The sequence below is a fragment of the Echeneis naucrates genome, chromosome 15, assembly GCF_900963305.1.
Source record: "Echeneis naucrates chromosome 15, fEcheNa1.1, whole genome shotgun sequence".
NCBI lineage: Eukaryota > Metazoa > Chordata > Actinopteri > Carangiformes > Echeneidae > Echeneis > Echeneis naucrates.
In genome coordinates, this window is record NC_042525.1 from 2,496,513 (window position 1) to 2,519,491 (window position 22,979).

General features: G+C 42.6%; 1 protein-coding gene across 2 annotated transcripts in view; it reads left to right on the forward strand.

Moving 5' to 3' along the window:
• Positions 1-22,979, forward strand: part of stk32c (serine/threonine kinase 32C) — a 58,557-nt gene that overhangs the window by 30,966 nt on the left and 4,612 nt on the right. The window contains exons 3-11 of one of the 2 annotated variants that reach the window (XM_029521645.1): positions 4,411-4,562; positions 11,982-12,155; positions 14,968-15,005; positions 16,224-16,313; positions 16,808-16,911; positions 17,216-17,332; positions 19,692-19,817; positions 20,122-20,250; positions 22,524-22,591. In XM_029521645.1, coding sequence (XP_029377505.1) covers positions 4,411-4,562; positions 11,982-12,155; positions 14,968-15,005; positions 16,224-16,313; positions 16,808-16,911; positions 17,216-17,332; positions 19,692-19,817; positions 20,122-20,250; positions 22,524-22,591 — 998 coding nt within the window. Of the gene's footprint in view, positions 1-4,410; positions 4,563-11,981; positions 12,156-14,967; positions 15,006-16,223; positions 16,314-16,807; positions 16,912-17,215; positions 17,333-17,884; positions 18,011-19,691; positions 19,818-20,121; positions 20,251-22,523; positions 22,592-22,979 lie in introns of those variants that run through there. The other variant, XM_029521646.1, reaches the window with a different exon arrangement.

A 22,979-nucleotide genomic window follows, 5' to 3' on the forward strand; every position in this document is an offset into this window, starting at 1 on the left:
CAGTGCTAACGTCGTCTCCTTGTGTCTTTTTCTTCTGCAACATTTGGTTGCTGCTCACTTAGATTTTCAGTTCCTGCTGTTGGATGACTCGTGCTGGCTTGAGGCTAAACAATTCAGAGCCGGTTCTTTATAATGTGCAGATTTATTAGCCAGCCCTTTTCCCAGATGCACCGCCAGCCATCCAACGGGGAGATTTGGCAGCATTGTCTGACTCCGCCCTGCCTGTCCAAAAACAAAATGACCTTTATCGCTGACAAATATTCAAAGGCGATCTGAATAGCAGGTGTTCCCAAATTATAATTTAACTCGGGAAACCTCGCCAGCAGAGTAATGGAAGATTGGCTCATGCTCGCCATTAGCATTTTGGAGATGGCGATACAGAATTAATTAAGGATACTTTAGTGTTGGTTACTGCTTGGAGAAAATTGGTCTCAGAAGCCATCACCCCACCGCCCCCTCCTTCTTAAATGGACACGTCACAGTGATGAGATGCTTTCAGTTTAGGTGGAAATGTTTCCATTCATATGTAAATATCTGCCTTGCACCTATCGTCTGAAAATTGTGACTTTTTTTTCCTGCTTCATACTACTCTACTCTAATGCATTGAATTGCTAATATGCCCTATGAATATATGAATAAATCCTTTTTAAAAGCTGTGGTTTCACTTCTCTGTCTGGCCCCTGGGGATTCCAGATAAGATGGGGCTGGCAGGAGATGACTGACAGGGGAATAAGTGATTGGTTGGAAAACTCTGGATTTTACACTCCCCACCATCACTACAATCTGTAATAAGGAAATCCTATAAAGAGCTATGAATAATGTAGAAAACAGAGAATATGGTCAATAAAAGAGCAAATCACAAGATCAGAAAAATATTAATCCACTAAGAATGAAAATTGAATTTCAAAGAGCAGTAAAAGGGAGATGCAGTAGTATTTGAGAAAATCTGAACAAATCTTTCACACAACAATGATAATAAGAATGGCAGCCATAAGAGTTGTAATAATTCTATTTATTTGGTCCAGAGGGGCACATCAGCCATAAAAGGGGCAGCAGCTTGAGCCACTAGAGCCACCGTACAGTTCATGTCTCAGCATTTGAATTAAAAAGAATTAAAAAGGGCAAGGGCTTAATGAATGCTGTTAGGAAGAGTTTAGATTTATTTTCTACCACACTAGGTGCAATTGGGTTTGAAGCATCCTTCAAATAAAAGAGAATATTGTACTTTCTGCTTCTTCTTTTAAGTTGAATTAAGATCATCTTGTTATTGGGTTGTAAGCAGGGACTCTGCTCAGTGGCGGCTTGAACTTCACACATCACATCACAAAAAAACAGGTCCAATAGAAAATAAATGTCAAATTGATGGAGCGATTAACTGTGCGTTCAGCAATAAGCTCCAGATAAAGTTCTGATATCCATCTGCCCCCCGGCCTCATATAGAAGCATCTATCTCAAGTTTGTGATTGTTTCTCATTTGCACTGGACTTGGTATTTGAAATTACACGTAAAGGCTCTCTTTCTCTGCATGTAGGAGTCTTGCAAACCAGCTTTTTCTCTCAAGAGAGCCACAAAGAAGTTATTCAAAAATAAGTATGGAGCTGGAGAGATGCCTCTAAAAATTGGCTGCTCCTACACGATGCTGTCGTGGAAAATAGCTTCAGTTTAAACAGGTTAAGGTGCATGTCGGAAAGAGGAGGAAAGGATGAAAATGTGTAAGTAAGAAAAAGACCTCTTGGGTTGTTGTTTGCTGGATTAAAATGAGTTTATTTAGTCTACCTTCCAGCACAGTGCAGATGGTACAGACCGGCTTGGCTCAGAGCAAAGAGAAACTGGGTCTGTGTTGAGCTCGACGAGGGAGATGGAAAAAGGGAGGGCCTGGAGCTGTGTTTTACCATGCTGAGGGCTAAAAAAATACTAAAGACGAGGAATGGGTGAATTGATAAGGAAACTTGAACTCTAATATCAGGACTTTTTAAAGTGGCAAGAATTAAAATTTTCTTTTGATATGTAACATTTTTAATTGAAAAGGGATTGTGTTGATGTTTGTCTTCTCCACATCACACATTTTCTTGATGAAGTAAGGGAAACACTTTGTACTAGAATTTAAATCAGCTTTTAATTATGAATGGCTGCTCTTAACTTTGGCATGTTAGCATAGCATTAGTATAACTGTCCACACAGAGCCTTTTCTGTTTAGTTTGCTAAAGCTAATCAGCTCTGCCAGTAGCTGTTTTTGTCTCTCTTTTCCTTGAGAAAAACAAACAGGCTTGGCAACAGTAACTAAGGGGGTTGTGACAGAGGTCAAAGGTCAATTCAGTGCAGTCAGCTCATAGACTCTGTCTCGATAGTACGATTGATAAAGAAGGAGGAACGGGTTTTGATTAATTTGAGCAGTGACACACTAATGAAATTGACAGAATTGAGTGAAATCTGAGCCTGGAGGCGAAAGCAGAGACCTCACGTTCATTTGAGCTTTCTGCTTGAGAGGAAACCCTGATGCAGAGTTAAATAGATGGTGATTTACACAGTAATAGGTTTCCTACTGTCACCAGACATAATGTCTATTTTAACACTCCATTTAGCCTGGTCTTCATTTGCAAAATCTCCGCTTTCCCCCATTAAATCAAGTGGGAGAAAATCCTCATTGCAGTGGGAAGAAGAGCAGTTTTAGATGACTTGATCTTTCTAATGCAGAGGCATTTTGAACAAAGAGTGCATTTAGGATGAGCTAATTTTGCCTCATTCCTGAAAAATCTTAAATCTTGCTTTTGCACAGCTGCACAAACATCCGCCTGCATGGCAACCATGGAGACTCTCCCTCTATAAGACTGGACAAAAGAGACAACACAGGCTGAGATGGGTGTTTTTGTGGTGCATCGGGGCCAGAGTGGGTAAAACCGTCTGAGACATCTGTCTGGCCCCGAGTATAAAGAGGAGACCTGTGCCTTGGCGGCCAGTTCGATTCAGCAAAGGCCTTCTGTCTGTAACAAAAATAGCTGCGGTGCTCTGTTTAGCTTTTAATGCTTCACAGGGCGGTCATGTGCTGCGCTCGGGGCATCGAGGGACACTTTCAAGGGCCAAAAACAGCTGCTTAGATTTTGTTCCTGAAGCACTTTGACTGCAGGACGGTGGGAAGACTCTGACTGTCTGCAAGGGCTTCACATTCACTTTGTTCGTGCACGCAGGGCGCCAGATTATTCGGAGAAACCCATTTAAGGAGGTGAAATCAGGGACTGTGCTTACATGCAGGTGCTCTGTAATCAGATTCCACTCCTACCCCCTGCCACAGCTTCAAACCAAGGCTGGCATATTAAGTGTATTACATGGATGAGTAACAGTGTTTTCCTGCACTGCTGCCACAGCGATTGTGACTTTCCATCTTAAGTCTTTGTTATGCACAGTTTCCAGATAAACACTGACGGGAAGAAGAAATCTGCTGCCTCCATTAGAAATCCAGCTGAATAATCTCTTTCTCTATTTAAGGAAACCAGGGTTGTTGCTTACACGACACTGACTCGATTGGACTAAAGAAATAAAGGTTTAAAACTGTTCTTCTTGGCCATTTTCCTTTGCATTTGAAGCCAAGGGGACTGCATGTTTTCCCTCTGGTACACTTAAGCTTTTTTCTGGCAGTGTCGGTGGTATCACTGCTCAACAGTCATGCAAATTACATCTCAACACCCCTGGAGATTGCTGCTGTAAAACCATATTAAATGATGGATTCAGGCCTTTTCCATTCATACAATACACGCGCCATATGCACCGAATTCCAAGAGAGTTGTCGATGGCTCCATACTGGCTATTAAACCTCCCATATGGTGAATCCTAAGTCATTCTTTGATAGAGGAGTGAGGATAGACGTCCAGTTTTAGTCATTTAAATCCGGGTTTGTGTTTGGGACAGGACAGGATCTGTTTAATGTCTGCGGTCGGACAGAGATGTTACTGTAATGACTCTGACCTCTCCGGAGTGCCGTCCTGTCTCTTACCTTTTGCAGCCGCTTCCTGACGAAACCACAAAACCTGTGATGAATAAATCATGAGGTGATTTGTTTGGAAGTGGTTTCTGCCACAAACTTCTGTGTTTGAGAATGAAGTTCATTAGAGCTGCTCAGTGTGACGGCGTTTATGCATTAGCGCAGGGTATCTGCCCCAACAATCGCATTAATCAACAGCTGAAAGATGCCGTGGGCTATTTTGAAAACAAGCTTTATTTGCATACCAGTGAGGCTTCATCTGTGGAGCTGAAACTTGGCCCAGCCGCAAAAGCAGTGATGTAACTCTCCAGTTCTACTTTTCATGTGTACACGGCCTTTTTACGCATGCTAAATACAGCCTAAACACATGGCTATCTCATTATCTAAAATGTCTGATCTTGTCTCTCTTTCTCTTCTGTTCTTTCTCGCTGCAGGTATGCATTGTGCAAAAGCGGGACACAGAGAAGATGTACGCCATGAAGTACATGAACAAGCAGCAGTGCATAGAGAGAGATGAGGTCCGAAACGTCTTTAGAGAGCTTGAGATCCTTCAGGAAATTGAACATGTTTTTTTAGTAAATCTCTGGTGACTATCTCATGTTTTTACACTTTCAGTGTGGTCTGGTGTGCGTCTGTCAGTCATCTGCTCTGCTCTGTCTGTTCATTCTGTGTATTTACTTCTCAATGGGGAAGTGCATGCTCACTCTGAGATCTGTTGCAGCCCTAAAATAGATGTACTCTTTGTAGGTATTATGTTCGCACTGTTGCATGCACTATATTTCTGCATTTGCCCCTCAAAAAAAAAAAAAAAAAGAAAAGAAAGAAAAGGACAAGTTTTCTTTAAGTGTCATTAAGGCTTGAAAAAAATTGTCCTCCAGAAACAATTTTCACAGGGGATATTTTAGGCTATTAATTTTGACTCCTAGCCCACGAAGCACACATTTGATAATTACTGCGGTTGGAAATGACCTTACTCTTCCCCTGAGTTTCGATATGTGGGTGAATGGAAGCTGCTTTCATTATTCAACGATCATCTCCAGGCGGGACACATTTCTAAATGTAATTGGGGACCTGGCACGGCATTCACGGCATGTTACGCAAAGCACTTTGCTCCTCTTTGCTGTAATCGGTGGAATGATATGGCACATGCTGCTCACACTTAACTTCCACTGATTGATTGTGTGTAGGAATGATTCAACACAAGTTGTGTCTGAAGTTGTGAATGATCAAAGTTTAATCCAGAGAGAATATTTTTTTGCCTGCTTGAGGAGGCACGCTACAAGAACAGACTGAAGGCATTTTAATAAGCGTACAGTAGTAGGCTGTGTATTTTTTACAGTATAGTATAATTCCCTGCCGGAGTTTCTGGCTGCCAAAGCCTTCTTTGTTCCAGTTTTTCAATGCTGTGCTGCTCTGCCTGCCTCTCTCTCTCTCTCTCTCTCTCAGCATCCAGCACTATTTCAAATGCCCATTAGTGACAAAGATGCTAAACTGTATATGTGCAGCTTTGTGGGAATGAATAGTTTCACGCTTCACATCCTCCTTTTTAAGTCGCCTTCACTGAGATGCTCTAGAAAGGGCTTGTCTGTCTCACTGGGAGCCCACTGAGAGAAAACACAATCTCCATCAGCTTCCCCAAACGGCCCAACATGCATAATTGGTCTGAATCTGGATAATCCACATGTTATTTGTGACATCTGTATTTCTAAGGCCCACTTTCACGTCTAAAGGAAACAGCAAAGATTGATGATTACACACATTAAAGGGAGAGAGATATTGATATTCAAGCATCCAGAGATTTCAGATTTTTTCCTACCAATCTCACACAATGGAGCTAATTGAATCAGACTGAGATTTTGCTTGATGAAATGATTTTGAGCTGCTCGGAGCCAAGTGTCATCCCACCGTGATGTCAGCCGTTGGTGTGCGAGCTGCCGTTTGAAGCCTCCAGTCTGTAATTTGTCCATCAGCCATCTTGGTGTTTTGTATAACCTGCATTATGGTCTGTTTCCCTCTAATTGGGAATATTTAAAATTCTACAATTCAAATGTTGGATATTTTGCAGAAATAGACGTGATAACTTTGGCCAGCAGGCCTTCTCTAAACACCATTGTCCCCCTCCGTCATGTCACTCACATCTTGCCTGCTTGTATTATCTGTCCTCCTTGCAGAGCAAAGGGAAAGTGTCAAATCTGCATAACAAATAAAGCGTCACAGTGAGGGATGCAGGAGGCAAAGGCACGTTCTCAACAGGCCTCTGCTGAGTGGCTGCGTGACAGGAGAGAGATAGAGACGGCTTATGAAACCAGCTGTGTGATGAGTCTGTTTGCACAGACCCTGAACCTGGGCAGCTGTGTTGATGTTTTTGAAAGGCATGCATCACCAGAATCATCCCATGCGAAGCCAGCAGAGAGAGTAATGCTGCTCCAGAAGCCCAGATGAGTTTCATGCAGGACTGCTCTGAAGATCACCTGTGAGGACTGAGATCCTGCTGCCTTCAGCCTTCTCTATGCACAAAAATGTGAAATTGAAGGAAAGTTTGAATTTTCTTCCTCCAGCTGGAGAGAGAACAGGCAGTGAGAGATAAAGGAATTCAATCTAGAGCTCGAGTCCGTGGTAGCTTTGTTATTTCTGTCCCAGTTAACGCAGACATTGGTGAGCAGCCTTGTGCACTGCACCTGTTTGTACGCATAAACTGTGTTTCAGGTTCTCATCCTGGCAGGTAATTAGATTGGACAGCAGAGATTTCTGCTTCATCTTCCCATCATCTCCCTGGCTGGGTAACAACCAGCCATCTCATTGGTTCACTGGCTGGATATGCTGCTTAAGCAACTCCCTGATTATCAGCCATTTTCCATTTTTCCATAGGCTTTTCAATCAGCCAGTTCTTGTGCTTGGCATTTTGGCACCTGACTCCATTTTTAATGGATGTGTGATAGGCCATCTGGGATTTTTTTTGGGAACTGCCCATTCTCAAAGGCAAAAAGAAGATGCAACTCACGAGAAAAGCCAGCTTTGATAAAGCTTCATAGGAGTGTTTTTATTGATGTGATGCCAGGAGGGAGCCTCAGTTAGTCAGGGACGGAGAGAGAGAGAGAGAATGCAGGAAAACACACCAAGTAGCTGTCAGAGGAAGTAATGATTCCTGCAATCATGGAGGGGAGGGGGGGAGGCATCAAGTAGAGAGGAGGGGTGCACAAGACAGCACAAAGAAAGTATGTGGCGTTGATTTGTTTTGTCAAAAAAAAAAGGAAAAAAGAAAAGAGACATGCAGACTAAGAGGATTTGTAATCTTTTCCTTCAGCGTTTACCTACACACACACACTTTTCTGTCTCAAACAGGGGCTTGGCTTTCACAGAGACGTCCTGAATTCTAGCTGTGCTTTTGAACAGCTCCGTCCAAAGGAAATTCATTAGGAAGCACCACACTGAATCCCTTCAGCCGGGTGAAGGCTGCTCTAAGCTGGGCGGATGTCAAGTTTGCAGCCCACAGTAATTGCTGCAACCATTCCCTTGCTGCACAGATATGATGTGTAGGAGTCGAGGGTACGCTGAATGGATTACCTTGGAGGAGGAAAAATTAACTATCATCTGCTGCGCGCGCCAAATCCACACAAATCCTTGTAAGGATTTAAGACACATGAGAAGACGCTGACTTCTTCTTTCCCTCACATGTGTTGGAAACGCACCAAACTGCAGGGGTCACCTCTTCCCCCCCAGAAGGAAGTAAATAACCAGCATTAGGGCGCAGGAATAAAAGTGTAGCACATCATTATAGAAGCCCGATTTGGCCTGAAGCTTCACCTCGCAGCAGATTACTCTCATACGCCATCACTCCTTCTCCCTAAGGGCTCGCAGACACAGCAGTGACTCGTGACCAAATGGACGCTGCCACCGCGCTGTTGAAAACAGAGCGGCGACATTAGCCAGGGCTGTCGCAGCAACTGTCATCACAGAGTCGGAGCTTTAAGCACAGTCCTCTGGGATAATCCTCAAGGATTTTGAAGGTTTCACAAACCAAAACGGGAGTGAGTCATGTGGAGAAGCGGGATGTGGTTCGCTCCTCTTACTGTCCATCCCCTCAATGGAGTCGGAAAACAAGCGAGAGTAGTGCCGAGGATGGATGTGCTGTGTCCTGTTCAGCCTCCATTAGGAATATTGATTTCAGGCCTGGATGGAACAAGGCCTTAGGAGACTGGAACAAATTAGCCTCTACACCCCCGGTCAGCAGCTATAACAAGCCCTACGAGGGGGTTCAGCTTTAAATCATCCTCATGGAAGGTGAAGTATGGGGTCATTTTGAAAGGCACAGGAGTCTGTTTCTCTAATCTAATATCACATCGAGCATCCACAGTTTATTTTGCCCTCCGGAAGGATTCAGGACTGGAGCAAAACTGCCCCACATAGTAGTTTTATAGAACTTTTAGGATTTCAAAGTGCACCTTGTGAAATCAGGCCATTGGAGTCGTTGTGTCTGAAGGCGAGCAGTTGGAGGCCATCCGGAGGAGAGGCAGCGTTCACCCACAGCGATGTTGCAGGAAACCTCAGAGGAGCGAGCCAGGGTCTTGTGATTTAGTCACGCACCATCTCTATCATCAACTTTATGTAGGCCATTGAAACTTTGCAGACCGACTTCAGCCAGCAGAATCACAAGCTCTTGTTTCTCTCTGGCTTTTTCCCTCCTCAAAACTGTTCCACTGTCCCTCTATTTCCCTCTCCACCCTGCCTCTCTGCGCTCATTTGTCATTGTGTCCTGATTATTTCAGCCTGTTCCTTGTACTCCCTCCAGCCGGCTAACCTCGCATGCTCAAACTCTCTGTGACTGTCGCAGCCTAGTGCTGTCATGGCCTCTCCATGTGGCCTCTTGGTGGTCTTGGACAGAAACTGTCCCAGCGTGCTGCCAGGCATTCATTCAAACTCCGGGGTTTGACCTGTAACTCCTCTGTGCTCATTACAAAACACATCCAAATAAATTGTGCTAATTTTCTATTTGGGAAAGCAGCACATTGCCAAAAAAATGAGATTAGGGGTAAAACATTATTTGGACTCCTTGTCCTTGTTTTAAGAGCTCTGCAGATATAAAACAGCACTGCATTCATTTATTTTTATATCAGCAATAGATTAAATGAAAATGTTTCCTGGGCTGTTGGACATAAATCCACCAGACTCGAGCTCTACCTTCTCTCATCTAATCGTTTTGGTTTCAAAGCCTCCAACTCTGCAGTTTAATTTGGTTTCACTGCCCCTTATCACCTGAACTGTCAAATGAAACAAAGCAGCGGCAGCGACCGTGGCTGACAGATAAAGACAACACTCCCTTATCCAACGTTAGAGCAGAAATTAACATGTTTACAGCCTGCTGCAAAAAGTTATTTGTCTCTAAAGCTTAAAATGCCAACGTGAATGCATTTTTTTTTTTTATCAACTCTGCCAAATGAAGGCAAAATGAATGGTCTGAATGTGAATTTTTAAAATACTTTGTGGACATTTCTTTCTCATTTCTAACAGAGATGTCTTTAAGTTCCTGCTTCCTCTTTTTTTTTCCAAAGTTTAAGCAGAACTACTTTCTCACTTCCAGCCAGCAGAAGACTTCCTTTATTTATTTTTTTTTAGGACAAGGGAATAAAAGTGTTTATGTTTCTCCTCTGTCCCATCCTTGGCTGGAATCTTAAAGGTGACAGAGCTTGTCAGCGCTGGAGCTTTCATATGCTCCAGTTGTCGCCTCGTATCTGACGTCTCCTTGTCACCTCAGTGAGAGCCGGGAAGGAAGTGACAACCAGACCCGGGCCGCTGCCATCGCCGTCTCTCTTCTGAGCCCTGATATTTTGGCGGAGGCTTCGGGAGGACCGTTTTGTGCAACACTGAGATAGTGAGTGGCGCCTGAGAGGAAGCTCATCTGTCAGCCGGATACCAGGAATCAGACTGTGACAATGAGGTGATAAAAAGGTGACAGTGAGGAATCCCTGCCAGCGGCAAACAGCATCCTGTGGCCGCCCATCTGCTGCGGAAGTTCTGTTTAAATAGTGGGGCCAATCTTTGAAAGGTCAGCGCAGATTAGTTTACCTTATCTGACTTAGGTGACTTTACTGTCATTTCCTCTTGAGTCCATCCTACAGGAATTGTCATCTTGTAATGATGACATGTCTAATGACAACTGACGGTCATTCATTCATCTTCTACCACTTATTCGTTGCTGGAGCTAATCCCAGCTCACATTGGGCGGGTGGGGTGGGTACACTTTGGACAGGTCGCCAATCCATCACAGACTGATGGTAATACGAAACTAAAGTGGTGTAAATATAAAGTTAAAGTTCTTTTTCTTTTTCCAACATCCAAGTTCCTCACGAATGAAAAGGAGCCACGGGACATTCACAGACAGGACAAAAACAGAGGCTGTCACAAATTTAACGAGAGACTCCGGACACATAAAAAACTTAATGAAGTGGCACTTAGGTCAGCGTGTCACTCTCACAGTTCGAGACAGAGAAAAAGAGAATGTTCTCTTCAGTCCATTAGCAAAAAAAAAGAAAGAAAGAAAGCACAGAGGACATTCAGAGATGTGGCTAAATGTTTGTTTAATCTGACAAAATTAACAAATTTTACCATGTTTAACTGAGAGGCATTTTCTGTTTGGAGGAATTGAGGCCAACGGTGCCTAAATGGGGCAGGTCGCCACTTAGAGCTGCTCTCTGAGCTAACAGCTAATGTTAGCTGCTCCAGTGGCTGCTGAGGGAGAAGAAATACTGAACATTAACTCCATGCTGGCTTTTGTCATCACGCTCCAGCACACCAGAGACTAGTTCAGTAGCGAGATATGTTGCCCCGGGCCCTCAGAAAACTACCCTGTTGCCCGTATGTTTAATCCAGCCTGGCACGGTGTCATGCATCAGAGACAACACTATCTTTTACTATTGTGTGCCCGTTATGTGTGCAATCACATCCTATCGCACGGCCGAGGCCATTCCAGCGTTTAATCTACAGAAGAGGGAGGAAAAGATGAAGGAGAAGAGAAAGACTCAACAAATGGACCCCCCTCCGGCAGAACCACCAATGTGTGGATGAGATTGAATGATTTTCACTCCGAAGCAAACACCGGCACCATTTCTCACATTACAGAAAGGCAGGAAATTGCACCTGAACAGGACCAATCAGAATGTCCCTCTGAGTGTTGGGGACCAAGCCTGATGACACAGAGGGGCCCTCCAGCTATAAATATAAGAAAACTAATACCGCCACAGTATCTGAGCTTTAATGGGGAAAGTAAAGATTTGGCTGAGTTTGGTAGAACTCACTGAAGTTTCCATTTGTTTTCTCTCCCCTCCTGCAAATGAACACACAGGGATTGTAGGTTGGATAGACGGTGCTGTATGGAAACAGTTTGTTCACCCATGTGGCTTCTTGTTTTACTCGGTGTCTGGGGTGTTACAGATCGGGGAGAGGCTGTTTTAATTGGACGTGCTTGAGTAGTGAACCTGATTGACAAAAATGGTTTGTGCTCCACGAGCGGCACCGAGCAAAGACGGGTCTGTTTTCAAGCTTCAATTTGACGGTCAGTCTGTCTCCTCTTGTTTCTTTTAAATTAAACGGCACGTTAAGAGGAGAACGAAGATTTTCACGGTTATTATTAAAAAAAACTATCTGCATTGTTTGGCTCTACAGGAAGCATCCACCTGTAAAGAAACCAAATAAGCAGACAGTGATGCACATGAATAAACGTTGCACATGTAATGAGAGCGATGCACGAATCGGGCATGTTTTTCTGATGAGGCCTCCTGCCATGTTTGTCCTTTGTCCTTTTGTGTAAACATGCTTTTGTGTGCTGATATTTACCGTCTAAGCTTTGCACATGTGTGCTGTTTGCACTGCATGCACGAGCAGAAAAGGCCCTGCACAGCACACGTGTGTTGCTTGCATGCTCTGTCTTTGTCGTTGTTTGTATAGTTAGCGCTCCTCCCTGCTTTGACAGTGACTGAGCGCTGCGTCCTCTTTCCCCACCGGGTTCCAGGTACTCGTTTCAGGATGAGGAGGACATGTTCATGGTGGTGGACCTCCTGCTGGGAGGAGACCTCCGATACCACCTGCAGCAGAGCGTCCAGTTCAGCGAGGATGCCGTCAAACTCTACCTCTGTGAGATGACGCTGGCGCTGGACTACCTGCAGAGCCAGCACATCATCCATAGGTATCACATCAAATGTACTGACATGGCTCCAGATCATAACAAACATAAAGAGCAGGTCTAGACCAAACTCTGCGTGGAGCTGTTAAAGAGCCAACAAAGAGGTATGGACTTTTTTTTTGTTTTTGTTCCTTTTCATTTCAAGGCCTCCAGCAGCTCCCGAGCCTTTTGTTAATATTTGTAAAGAAACAGATTCTCTCCGTCTGGAGAAATGACAAAAATATTTTTGAAACCTGCTTGCTTTGTAACATATGAAGAGTGTCGTTTCTTTAAACCTGTTTCAGACAAAAGTGTTACCCAACAGCTACTCAGTATTTCAAAAGTATGTTAGTGGAAGCATTTTTCTGATTAAAGCAGCGATGCTTGATCATCTTCTGTCCCTGAGTAACTCAGAGCATCAGAACAGGCGTTAAACTCTGAAAACATTATCACCATAAGCCGATTTTGTATAAATGCGCGTTGACTATAAACATTTGCAATCATTTTGAGTCATGCTTCTTTCCGTGGTATTCACTCATTTACATTTATTTTAGTCTCCACCACCTCCTTCGCTCAAAAACAGTGAGGTTTCATTCAAATATTGGACCAAATCTTTTTTGGGGGATTAATCCAATCAAATGAATTTCATTTTTACATCAGCTTGGTACATTCTCGCATTTTGTTTCGTGAAAATAGTAAAATTTAATTTCCTCTGCATTGAAATAGCTCACCAGATCGAAGCCGTACCATAAAGGCAGTGCAGAGGTTTTATTAGTTTTCTTTATTCGCTCTGAGGAGCGTGCTCCCTGTCTTCACTTATGGCCACAGTATCCTCCTATCTTTATTAAATCTGCTCTGAGAGCAGCTGAGACACAGCTTAGAGATAAAAGGTGTGAGATCAAAACCTGAGCTGTAGGAGGCAGATTGTCAGTCTGAGCCTTGTGTGGATTCAAATTCATACCTTGCGCAGGCACTCGGACATCTCCCTGTTTTTATATACGTTACTTTACATACCTATAGGTGGCCCTAATGTGGGTTCCTGCAATTGTTACCATCAATCATCTTCAACCAGGGGGACTTTGGGTCCGCAGCTTTTTGTGGAAATATGCTGAACGCAGCAGTAAGTGTGCAGTAAGTGTAAGAGCTGCTTCCCTGCAGGCTGCAGATTTAATGCCACAGATGGCTGAAAAAACAGTTTGAACCTTGTTCAAAACCTCATTTGGGCCACATGTCTTCCTTTAAACAGCAATATTCTCTGTCAGTGTGTGCACAGAATACCTGTGTACAATAGTTTTGGTGTTTTACTGAAAAACACTAAAATGATAAAATGACAATGCACAGCCAGAGCGTCAGTTTGAATTATACATATGGTGTTTGCTTGTGTTATTATACAGTGTACAATTTCAGTGCTTTAGTTCCTATTCATCATTTGAGTGCACCACAGGAAGTCCTCCCTTTTGGCAGATGTCCGTGATGTACATTTGAAAATTCCCATTAGAGACAGGCGAGAAATGTCATGTTTTCCCTCTCACTCTTCTGCCTCCGACACAGTAGTGTCTGCTCTCAGAGCCCCGATCCAATCCCTGGGTATCCATGGCCGTCCCCAGCTCTACAATTTCGTTCCACCCTGTATGTTTTTGGCAGGAGAATACTATACAATTATTTTGTTGCACCAACTGAAGGAAGAAGGGTCCCCGGTCTCCTAGCAACAGTCAGCTGCCACCATGCCCAAAGATGTAAAATTAGTCCTGTGAGAAAAAGGGAAGTAAAAGTAGAGAGTCCTCCTTTCTGCTCTCTTCTCCATTGAATGCATCTCATGTTAAACGCTCTACACATCAGATCTATTCACAGAGGAGGTTTGTCGTACAAAACAGAAAATCTCTTTACATGCAGTTCCATCTGCGTTTCATCCTGCTCCACAGGATTCCTCCTATTTCCCTGCAGTCCTGTGCTGCTGGATGGTTTTGGCAGATGATGTTAGCGAACACATGTGTCCTTTGAGGTGTGACGACGCTCTCTGTGGATTCTCGTGTATTCTCCACAACAACGTGACGAGCAGCATAATTAAATAAGATGTGCACGCTCCGTTAATTGGCGTGGAGAGGCTGGGAAATGTCGAGAGTGTGAGCGTGTATCTGAATGTGTGTGTTGACTGGGTGGCCAGTGTAGAAAGCGTGTGCAGACAAGCCTGAGAGAGCCACCAGGGAAACTGGTGATGGTTGTGTTTCGTCCTCCACCCATCTCTCACCGACACACACACACATGCACAGACACACACTTCACATGTTGCGCCAACATGTAATTCACACATACATCAGCCTCCAAACACCTCCTACAGACTTTCACAGAGTTAGATCGTACACATCTTATCCTGGTGTTTACCACCAGACCACAAAGCCTGAGGGACTTTGACTTGACCGAAAAATATAAAAAAATAGGAAGACAGGAACTCACAATATCAGAAAGAGCTCCCTAAACTTTTTGTAAACAAGTGATTAGAACATCGCAAACACAAAAGGCATTAAAGGCTCTCAATTAGCATCCCACTAAGAGCCACGGGGGCCTCCATAAATCTGCAGACACCAATAGACAATAGATTTACAGTTTGACGACATCTGTCATCTTGTGTTGTCAACAAAATCTGATCAAACTGAAGCCATTTAGTCCAGATGCAGCAGATTGACCGCTAGATTCAAACTCCTTATAAACAAGACCTGTTCTTTTCCATTTTCATGGTTATTTAAAGTTACTGTGGCATTTATAACTTGAGTCTTCCCAGATTTTAAGTCTTGTTACTCTTTTGTGATGAATATGTGTGTCTGTTTGTCTTTTTCAGAGATGTCAAGCCTGACAATATCCTGCTGGACGAGCAAGGTAAGAATGTGAACTATTAAAGACATCCGTCATCCGACATCCACAGCAAACAAACTGGACAAAAATGGGGAGTGCGTCCAGTTGAGAGTTGTCAGAGATCTCGACTGAAGAACGAATCTTGAGTCTGAGCTGAGTTAACATGGGATGGATGTGAACAGAGATAACCTGTAAACGTTGTATGGATGTATCTCCAGGGCCAACAGTTCAGTGTTGGCATTTTAGAAAATATAAAAATCTGATTTTAATGTGTTTTCAGAGAATTATCTTTTCTTATCCTGCTTTAGACAGACGATAGTCTTTTGTATACAGCTCTTCTTCGACTCGAGCCATGTGTAGGTTACTCTGTTTTCAGTCTTCACACATTTCAGTTTAACCTCAAACCTGCGATCAGTGTTGTTAAAAGAAAATGTGTTTTACTGTCAAGAAGGCAAAGTTGTCAGCTTGATGAGGTTTCACGCTAAATCACCATGCTGAGTTATTTCTGTGTTGTAGTTTCTTACCAAAGCTCGCTCAGTATATCACATCTGAGGGCTGCTTAACTCCTGATGCCCCACCAGGAAATACGGAACATGTGAAGACTCCCTTCAGCTCCACTGCAGCATTTAAATCGAGGAACAAAGAACTTTAGGACTTCAGGGTCAGGTCCCATTAGGCCGACGTTCTATTTTTAACATTTTTATAGATGTCTTATCGTTTGAGTGCTGTTCAAACGTACTTATCAGCGATAATCAGAGCGTTTTCTTATCTCTTCTGCTGAAATCAGATCAGTGTGCAAAACAGATCTTGATCCCGCTGAGATAGCAAGATTTTTAAAAAGCTTAAATATCAATATGTTTAAAACATCCTTTTCAATTTAGGCTATTACGTTTGTCTGTTGGTTGTAAATTTATGTGAAGTGTGAATTATGTGATAGCTAAACATTTTAAATTTATAGTAGTCAGAGATCCAGAGTTCACCCTGACAAGTGAAATACTCAGAAATGACCCAGCAGGCTTCTGAGTCAACACTAACAAGATCACAGCAGTGATAGATGTGAATCTAACACACACAAACCACAAAGGCACATTGATCCAGTGGACTGAAATGTCAGGTTTTATTTTCCTTCATTACATATTGAAACGTTCCCTTCTGAAATCATCACAGACGTTTATTTGAAAGATTCCGAAGTTCAAAGGGATTTGGCTGCACCGTATTTTTTGTCCGTCTGTGTCGTTTCAGGTCACGCTCACTTGACGGACTTCAACATCGCCACAATAATAAAGGATGGAGAGAGAGCCACAGCCTTAGCTGGAACCAAGCCCTACATGGGTAACTTTAATTTGCAGTGACTTCACAGATGTCTCATCACTTTATACAAATGAATATCCTGACTAGAAGAGGGAGACAGTTATAATCTTAAAAAACTGAATTAGATTTGAAGTGAATAGCCTGATGAAAATTAGTTTTCTGTTTAGTTGGTTTGAACAAAGGGAATCTGACATTTCTGTGTCACGGTAGTACAACTAAAATAAAGCATAGACATGCTCACAGCAGACAACCCTTTTCAGATCAGATATTCCTGCTGGAACGTTCCAGACAAGATTTCTGCTGATTTCTGAACACATCTTGTGTTTATTTGAGTGACTCTGAAGCAAATGTGCAAAAAAAAAAAAAAAAGTTACGTCTCGTCTGGTGGCGACTGAGGTGAAAATGAACCGTTTGTTCACAGAAGAACATACACCTTTCTCGTTTTTCACCACATGTTCAAGCTGTGGTTTGAAATGCTGTTTCTGCTTCAGAAATCGTTCTCTCTTTGCTCACAGCCCCAGAGATCTTCCAGTCTTTTGTCAGTGGAGGGACGGGCTACGCCTTTGAAGTGGACTGGTGGTCGCTGGGGGTGACAATCTTCGAAGTGCTCCGTGGATGGGTAAGCCAAAGCATCGACCTCTCGGCCTAACTGAAAACGAATGACCCAACGACAGTAAAATTAATAAAATAGAAATAAACAGATAAATATTTGAAGGCAAAGCAGGTTGAGGGATATGATTCCCTGAGGCAACACTGCTGGTTACCTCTACACAACAAACTCACCAAATGTCCACTTTATTACAACAACCTGATGATATTGTTTGTATATTTAGCAGCACCGTTTATTTTTTCTTTGTCAACAAATCAGCTAATATCCGTCCGGTCCATCAAATCCACCCTGCCTGTTTCTGTCTCTGTCCCAGAGGCCCTACGACATCCATGCCAATAACTCGGTGGAGTCCCTGATTCAGCTCTTCAGTACAGTCAGCGTGCAGTACAGCCCAGCCTGGCCCAAGGACCTGGTTTCCCTCCTGAGGAAGGTGAGCCATTTAGCCTCAGCTCTGTCCATCACATAGTTGGTCTTACTTCAGATGTCAAAAGCCAGAAATCTTCTCCGCCTAAGAGATAAGATTGTGATGTTGTTTCACATTGTTAATACAATTGGCACGTGTTGCATAATTTAAGGACAAATATTTGATTTCATTGGATTGAAATTGACTGGAAGTGTTTCTGAACCTTTAACCTGCCAAAGTGAAGAAACTTGAATTACTTTTTAAATACTATATTTGTCTCCAACACTGCTGGACTTGTGGGCGTTTTGCATTCAATCTTAAAGTGCAATCATCAACATTCAAACATTAATTATTAGTATCCAGATGTTCAGGTCATTCAATTTTTAATCAAAGTGTAATACAATTCAAATTAAAATTTCAATTATTTAGAGAATAGAAGGAAGAAATATTCTGTAACTGTTTGGATAATTAATTTGTTATATAAGTAGGCTCCTGCTGGTCCTTTGTTAGTATTTCTTCCTTTTTTTTTCCATCTTATGTGATAGCAAATTGTACAAAGTGATGCTTTGTTGCCGACAGAAAATATGTGGGATGAGGAGGGAAAGGACAGCAGGGACAGTCAAGGTGTTATCAGGGTACGTTTGGAGGTAAAAGCGCTGAAGGAGACTGGAGCTGGAGGGAGGGAAGATGAGCCGAGACCCTCGGGGCAAAGGAGAAGAAAAACGACAGATGGGGATCAGAGGGATGGAAGCACAGAAGCAGAGCAAGTGCGAGACGAGACAAGAGTGCGTGTCTGAGTGTGTCAACAAGTGTGTCGCTGCTGATACTATTAATTGTAACAAACAATATCATTTGATATTGATGCTTCTCTTACAAGTTAATATCAGAGGGCATAATTCCCTTTGTGTCATTTTAATAGTCCACCTGATTCTTCTTTGTCATCATGTCACCATCTGAACCTGTGATGGAAGAATCCCCTGTGGAGATATTTTCTTTAGCCATTTTAATACAAGGATTTGAAGTGAGTCTGAGCAGCACGCCGCGCTTTAAAATGATATTTTTTGGCAGAGTGTAAGTGTGAGCATGACTGCTTGCATGTGCTCCATATCTGAATGACTGAGCGCTCTGGACCGAGCGGCGGTCTCTTCCGCTCTGCTGCTGATTGATTACCATGTCTGGACTCCACCGAGACGAACCCAACCGGCCCTGCAGGAGAAAACCGAATCAGCCTGTGACCAAAGCGAAGAAGAGACTTAACACGACAAGGTTCTTATCATTTCCAGTGTTTACCCCGAGGCCAAAAAATGAAACGGATGGTATTCCATTGAAATCTAGACTGTATCAGGTCCAGGTTTTATTCACCCAGGAGGTGACTCCACGTTCATCTCTCCTATTTCAATTTTTATTTTTGATTCAAACCTGATGAGTGTCTGATTTAAATAAAATAAACAGTGCCCTCTATTGGTTTAGATACCAGAAAGTACTCCTCCTTTGGAAGTGGCAACATAATCAAATACTTCATTTGGTGCCTGAATGGTTCATCAATCAATCGGTCAGATTCATTTGTCTTGCAATCTCACAAATAAAAAAGTACAAAATAGTAAAAACTCCATCATCGCAGTATAACAGGAAGTTAGTAAACAAATAATGAATAGCATTAATTTGCATTTGAAGAGATTCAGAATAAATAACTAGACAGTAACTGTGGCTAACTGGCGATAACTGTAACTAGTTGGAGCTAAACCGTGCTAAATATAACTAGCTGAAGCGAAGTGGATGAATTCACAAGTAGCCTTGCTGGTGCTAATAAAAAATAATAAAAAAAAAAAGTCTGAATTCTTATCGCACTTGTAGCCAAAAATATTAAAGTAAATAAAGCAGGGGTGCAGTAACAAAGTAAATTTACTTGAGTACTGTCCTTAAGTACAGTTTTTGAGTATCTGTACTTGAGTATTATTTTTGGGGGATACTTTCACTTCACTACATTTGAAGGAAGTATTTTTTAAGCAAGTACTTCTGTACTTTTACTTAAGTAATATTTTGACAAGTAAAGTTACTTTTACTTGTATTGGAGTAATACTTGAAGTAGTATCTGTACTTTTACTAAAGTAGTGAATCGTGTGCTCTGTCCACCTCTAAAATAAATATACTGACATTTGTGTTGCAAAAATAAAATGGTTTGACCACATTTTCTTCTTTCTCCTGTTGTCGCTTCCACGCTGTTGGTAAACACACAATAAACCTCCACCATTTGTTGGGTTTATTTCACCTCACAGAGAGAAGAGCCTTGCTGTGATCGAGGAGAGAAACTGTGAAGGTGATGCTGCTACTCTGAGGGTGACATGTTGTAGGTGACAGTGTGTGTGTGTGTCTCCACTTCTTCCAGCTCCTGACAGTGAACCCGGAGCATCGCTTCTCCAGTGTGTCTGACATGCAGACCTCTCCTTACCTCGCTGACATCAACTGGGATGCTGTATACGAGAAGAAGATGGAGGCCGGATTTGTTCCTAATGTTAGTGAGCAGAGATCCGATCAGCTCACACACACAGAAACACACACACGTTACAAACACCCAAACGGACACACAGGTACTCCGATGTTTGTAGATCGAGTGTGTGTGGCAACTGAATAATGTAAAGGAAACTGAATGCAGCCTCTGTAGTGTGTGCACATGCACTTATTGTACATTTGTGTGTGCATCAGTCTATTCATGTGTGTTATTTGGTGCATTAAGTGTGCAGTCTGTGGCTTTGTGTGTGTGTGTGTGTGTGTGTGATAGTGTTTCTAACTATCTCGTGTGCATCTCCCGCCTGCAGAAAGGTCGCCTCCACTGTGACCCCACCTTTGAGCTGGAGGAGATGATCTTGGAGTCGCGTCCACTTCACAAGAAGAAGAAGAGGCTGGCCAAAAACCGGTCTCGAGACAACAGCAAGGATTCACAGTCGGTGAGTGACACCTCCCTCTGAATCACCCAGACACACACCCATAATGCATTGCTTTTCATATGGATTTTCCTCTTTATTAACAGCGGAATAGTTATTTATTATGCTAGGAACTTCCACATTGTCACTGCTGGTTTCATCACCAACAGATCTTTACCAAAATGACCGAAGGAGCACGGCTGAAAATACATTTTTTATTTTAATTAAAATGCATTTGTTTAATGAACTGCCAATCACAATTTAGACAACTTCACCCAAAAGCCTCGGCTTTTCATCAAACCAGTCGAAATTTAAAGGTATTAGTTTTACCGTCACATAAATCAAGAAAAGCAGCAAATCCTCCCATTTCAGAAGCTGGAACCTCATTTCCCCTCGTAAAAACAAGATTGAAATAATGGCTGTTTCCTAAATAGTTACTTGACAATTGGCATTTATTTTTCAATCACACCTTATTAGCATAAGTACAAAGAGAAGTGCACTTAGTGTAAACAAGCTTGTGTCTCCCATTTGGGGATTACCTCCAAAGACAGGCTTCTATTATTCGGATTAGCTGCTAATCGGCACCATCTTTAATAGTTTATCTGGAAAGATAAAATACTGAAATGCTTCGTAACCTCGGCATTAAAAGCATTATGTTGTGCTGAGGAGGAGGCTTAAAGAGCTGTGAAGATGAAGGTGGAACTCAAGATGTCACTGCAGCTGTTAGCGGCTTGTGTTCCCTTTGATGATGGAGACAGAGGCTATTTTTACTTCTGCTCACATGTTAAAGGGCTATTTGTCACACAGATACACAATGATCGTCCTTTTTCCCAATAATTCGATCTTTCCATCCCCGCGCAGATCAGATTATTTTTCTGTATGTATGGCCATGAAGAGTCCGCCAGCACATGCACACATCTCTCTAAATTATTACCTGCTGCAGAGGAATATTACTCATTCACATGAAGAAGCAGGGCCAGCCCAGGATAACAATGCAACTTGGGTTTCCCTCAGTCTCCAGTCTGTCAGTTCCTGTCAATACTGTATATTTTTAGATTGGTGGTTGGTGCACTCAATCCCAGCATCCTCTCTTTCTCAGCTACGGGGAATTATCTCTGCTCGAGACAATAAAGAAAGACTTACTGTACAGGCTTCAGCCTTCAAGGCACGTACCCCGATTGGTTTTATTACGATCCTTTTGAGATCATACATCTTTTTAAATTGACATCTAATCATACTGTATATTTTAAATAAACTCCACCCCGAGCAGGGCTAAATACATTTTTCACCCTGTGATATTATTACCAAAACAAAAGGATGTTGATATTAGAAAGGAATAGTTCAACATTTTGCTCTCTCACCCAGCAGCTGGTGTAACGTGATCATCGGTGAGGGTTTTCTTTATATTTGGCTGTGTCCCCCCAATTTCAGCCTTTATGCTGAGATAAGATAAACAGCTGCAGGCTCCAGTTTAATGTTTCCTACCAACAATTTTTGTTTTAAAACTAACTAACAGCTAAACAGTTTCTGGCTTTTGTGCTGCAATGACGTGTCTGGTCTGGTCGTTTTGAAAGGCAAAACCTATAACGGGTATTTTCATCTTAAAAACTGTTATCCTGGTTTTAAAAATAGACACAATGGGGGGAAAGGAAATGAAAGGAGAATACAAGAGTCAAAAAAGTATTGAGAAATAAAAGACCGCTCACTCAAATACATGAACAAACCTGAGTCTGTCCTGATTTGGTCTGTGTGCTGAAACCTGCAGGATTAACTGGAGCCTCTTTCTCTCTTTGCTTTGCTGTGTTTGATTGAGACATTATTTACAACAGACTAGAGATCTCCTCTCTGTATTTATGAGAAGCAGCCTGCTCCCATCAGACAGTCATCATGACATCAGTGTTATTAACGTCAGCCCTGTGTGTGCGTTTTCAGGGTTGATCAGCGTGTGCAAGGAGTACGCACCTCTAGGAACAGCAGGGTTATGAGACTTGGTCTGCGTGTGCGTGTGTGTGCGTGCACTCTTACAGCGTTATTACAGAGATTATTAAATTATGAAGCTTCAGTGCTGTTGTCTTGGCCTCAAGTGCTTTCGGAAATATGAGCTTCTATTTTTGTCTCAGGCCAAACATCCAGTTTGAGGAAGGCTCACAAACAATTCATGACTTCTTAAAAAAAAAAAAGAAAAAAAGAAGAGACATTTTCACCTCAGAGGTCTCACAGCTGACTGAGTCCGGCTCTGTCTGTGGTTTTTGATGACGATGATGAGGTTGATGTGTGGTCTGATGACTCCCCTGCAGGAGAATGACTACCTACAGGAGTGCCTTGAAGTGGTGCAGCAAGAGTTCATGATCTTCAACCGTGAAAGGTAAGAGAGCAGCAGACCGTCGATAACACGGGCTGAAAACAGAACTTCCTGTTCTGTCATTAAAAAGCAGCACGGCCACAAAACACATCAAATTCAAAAGGCAGAATATAACAATGATTACAAATAAAATTCAGCCGCTGTTGAAACCCATCAACTCGGTGGTGCGTACCAAAAGGTGAGAGTAGTAGCTCTGTTCAAGGTAAAGTGATTTACTTTCAAAATTAGCCATGCAGGATGAAGTGGACAGCTGAAGGTGAATGTCTGTACAGATGTGTTTCAAAACGGCTTTAAACGATGATCAGATCTGCCCAACGTGAAATGATCTACATTCCCCTTTGATCACAAAACTCCTCAGGTTCACAATTAGTGTTTTTATTTGATGAAAAAC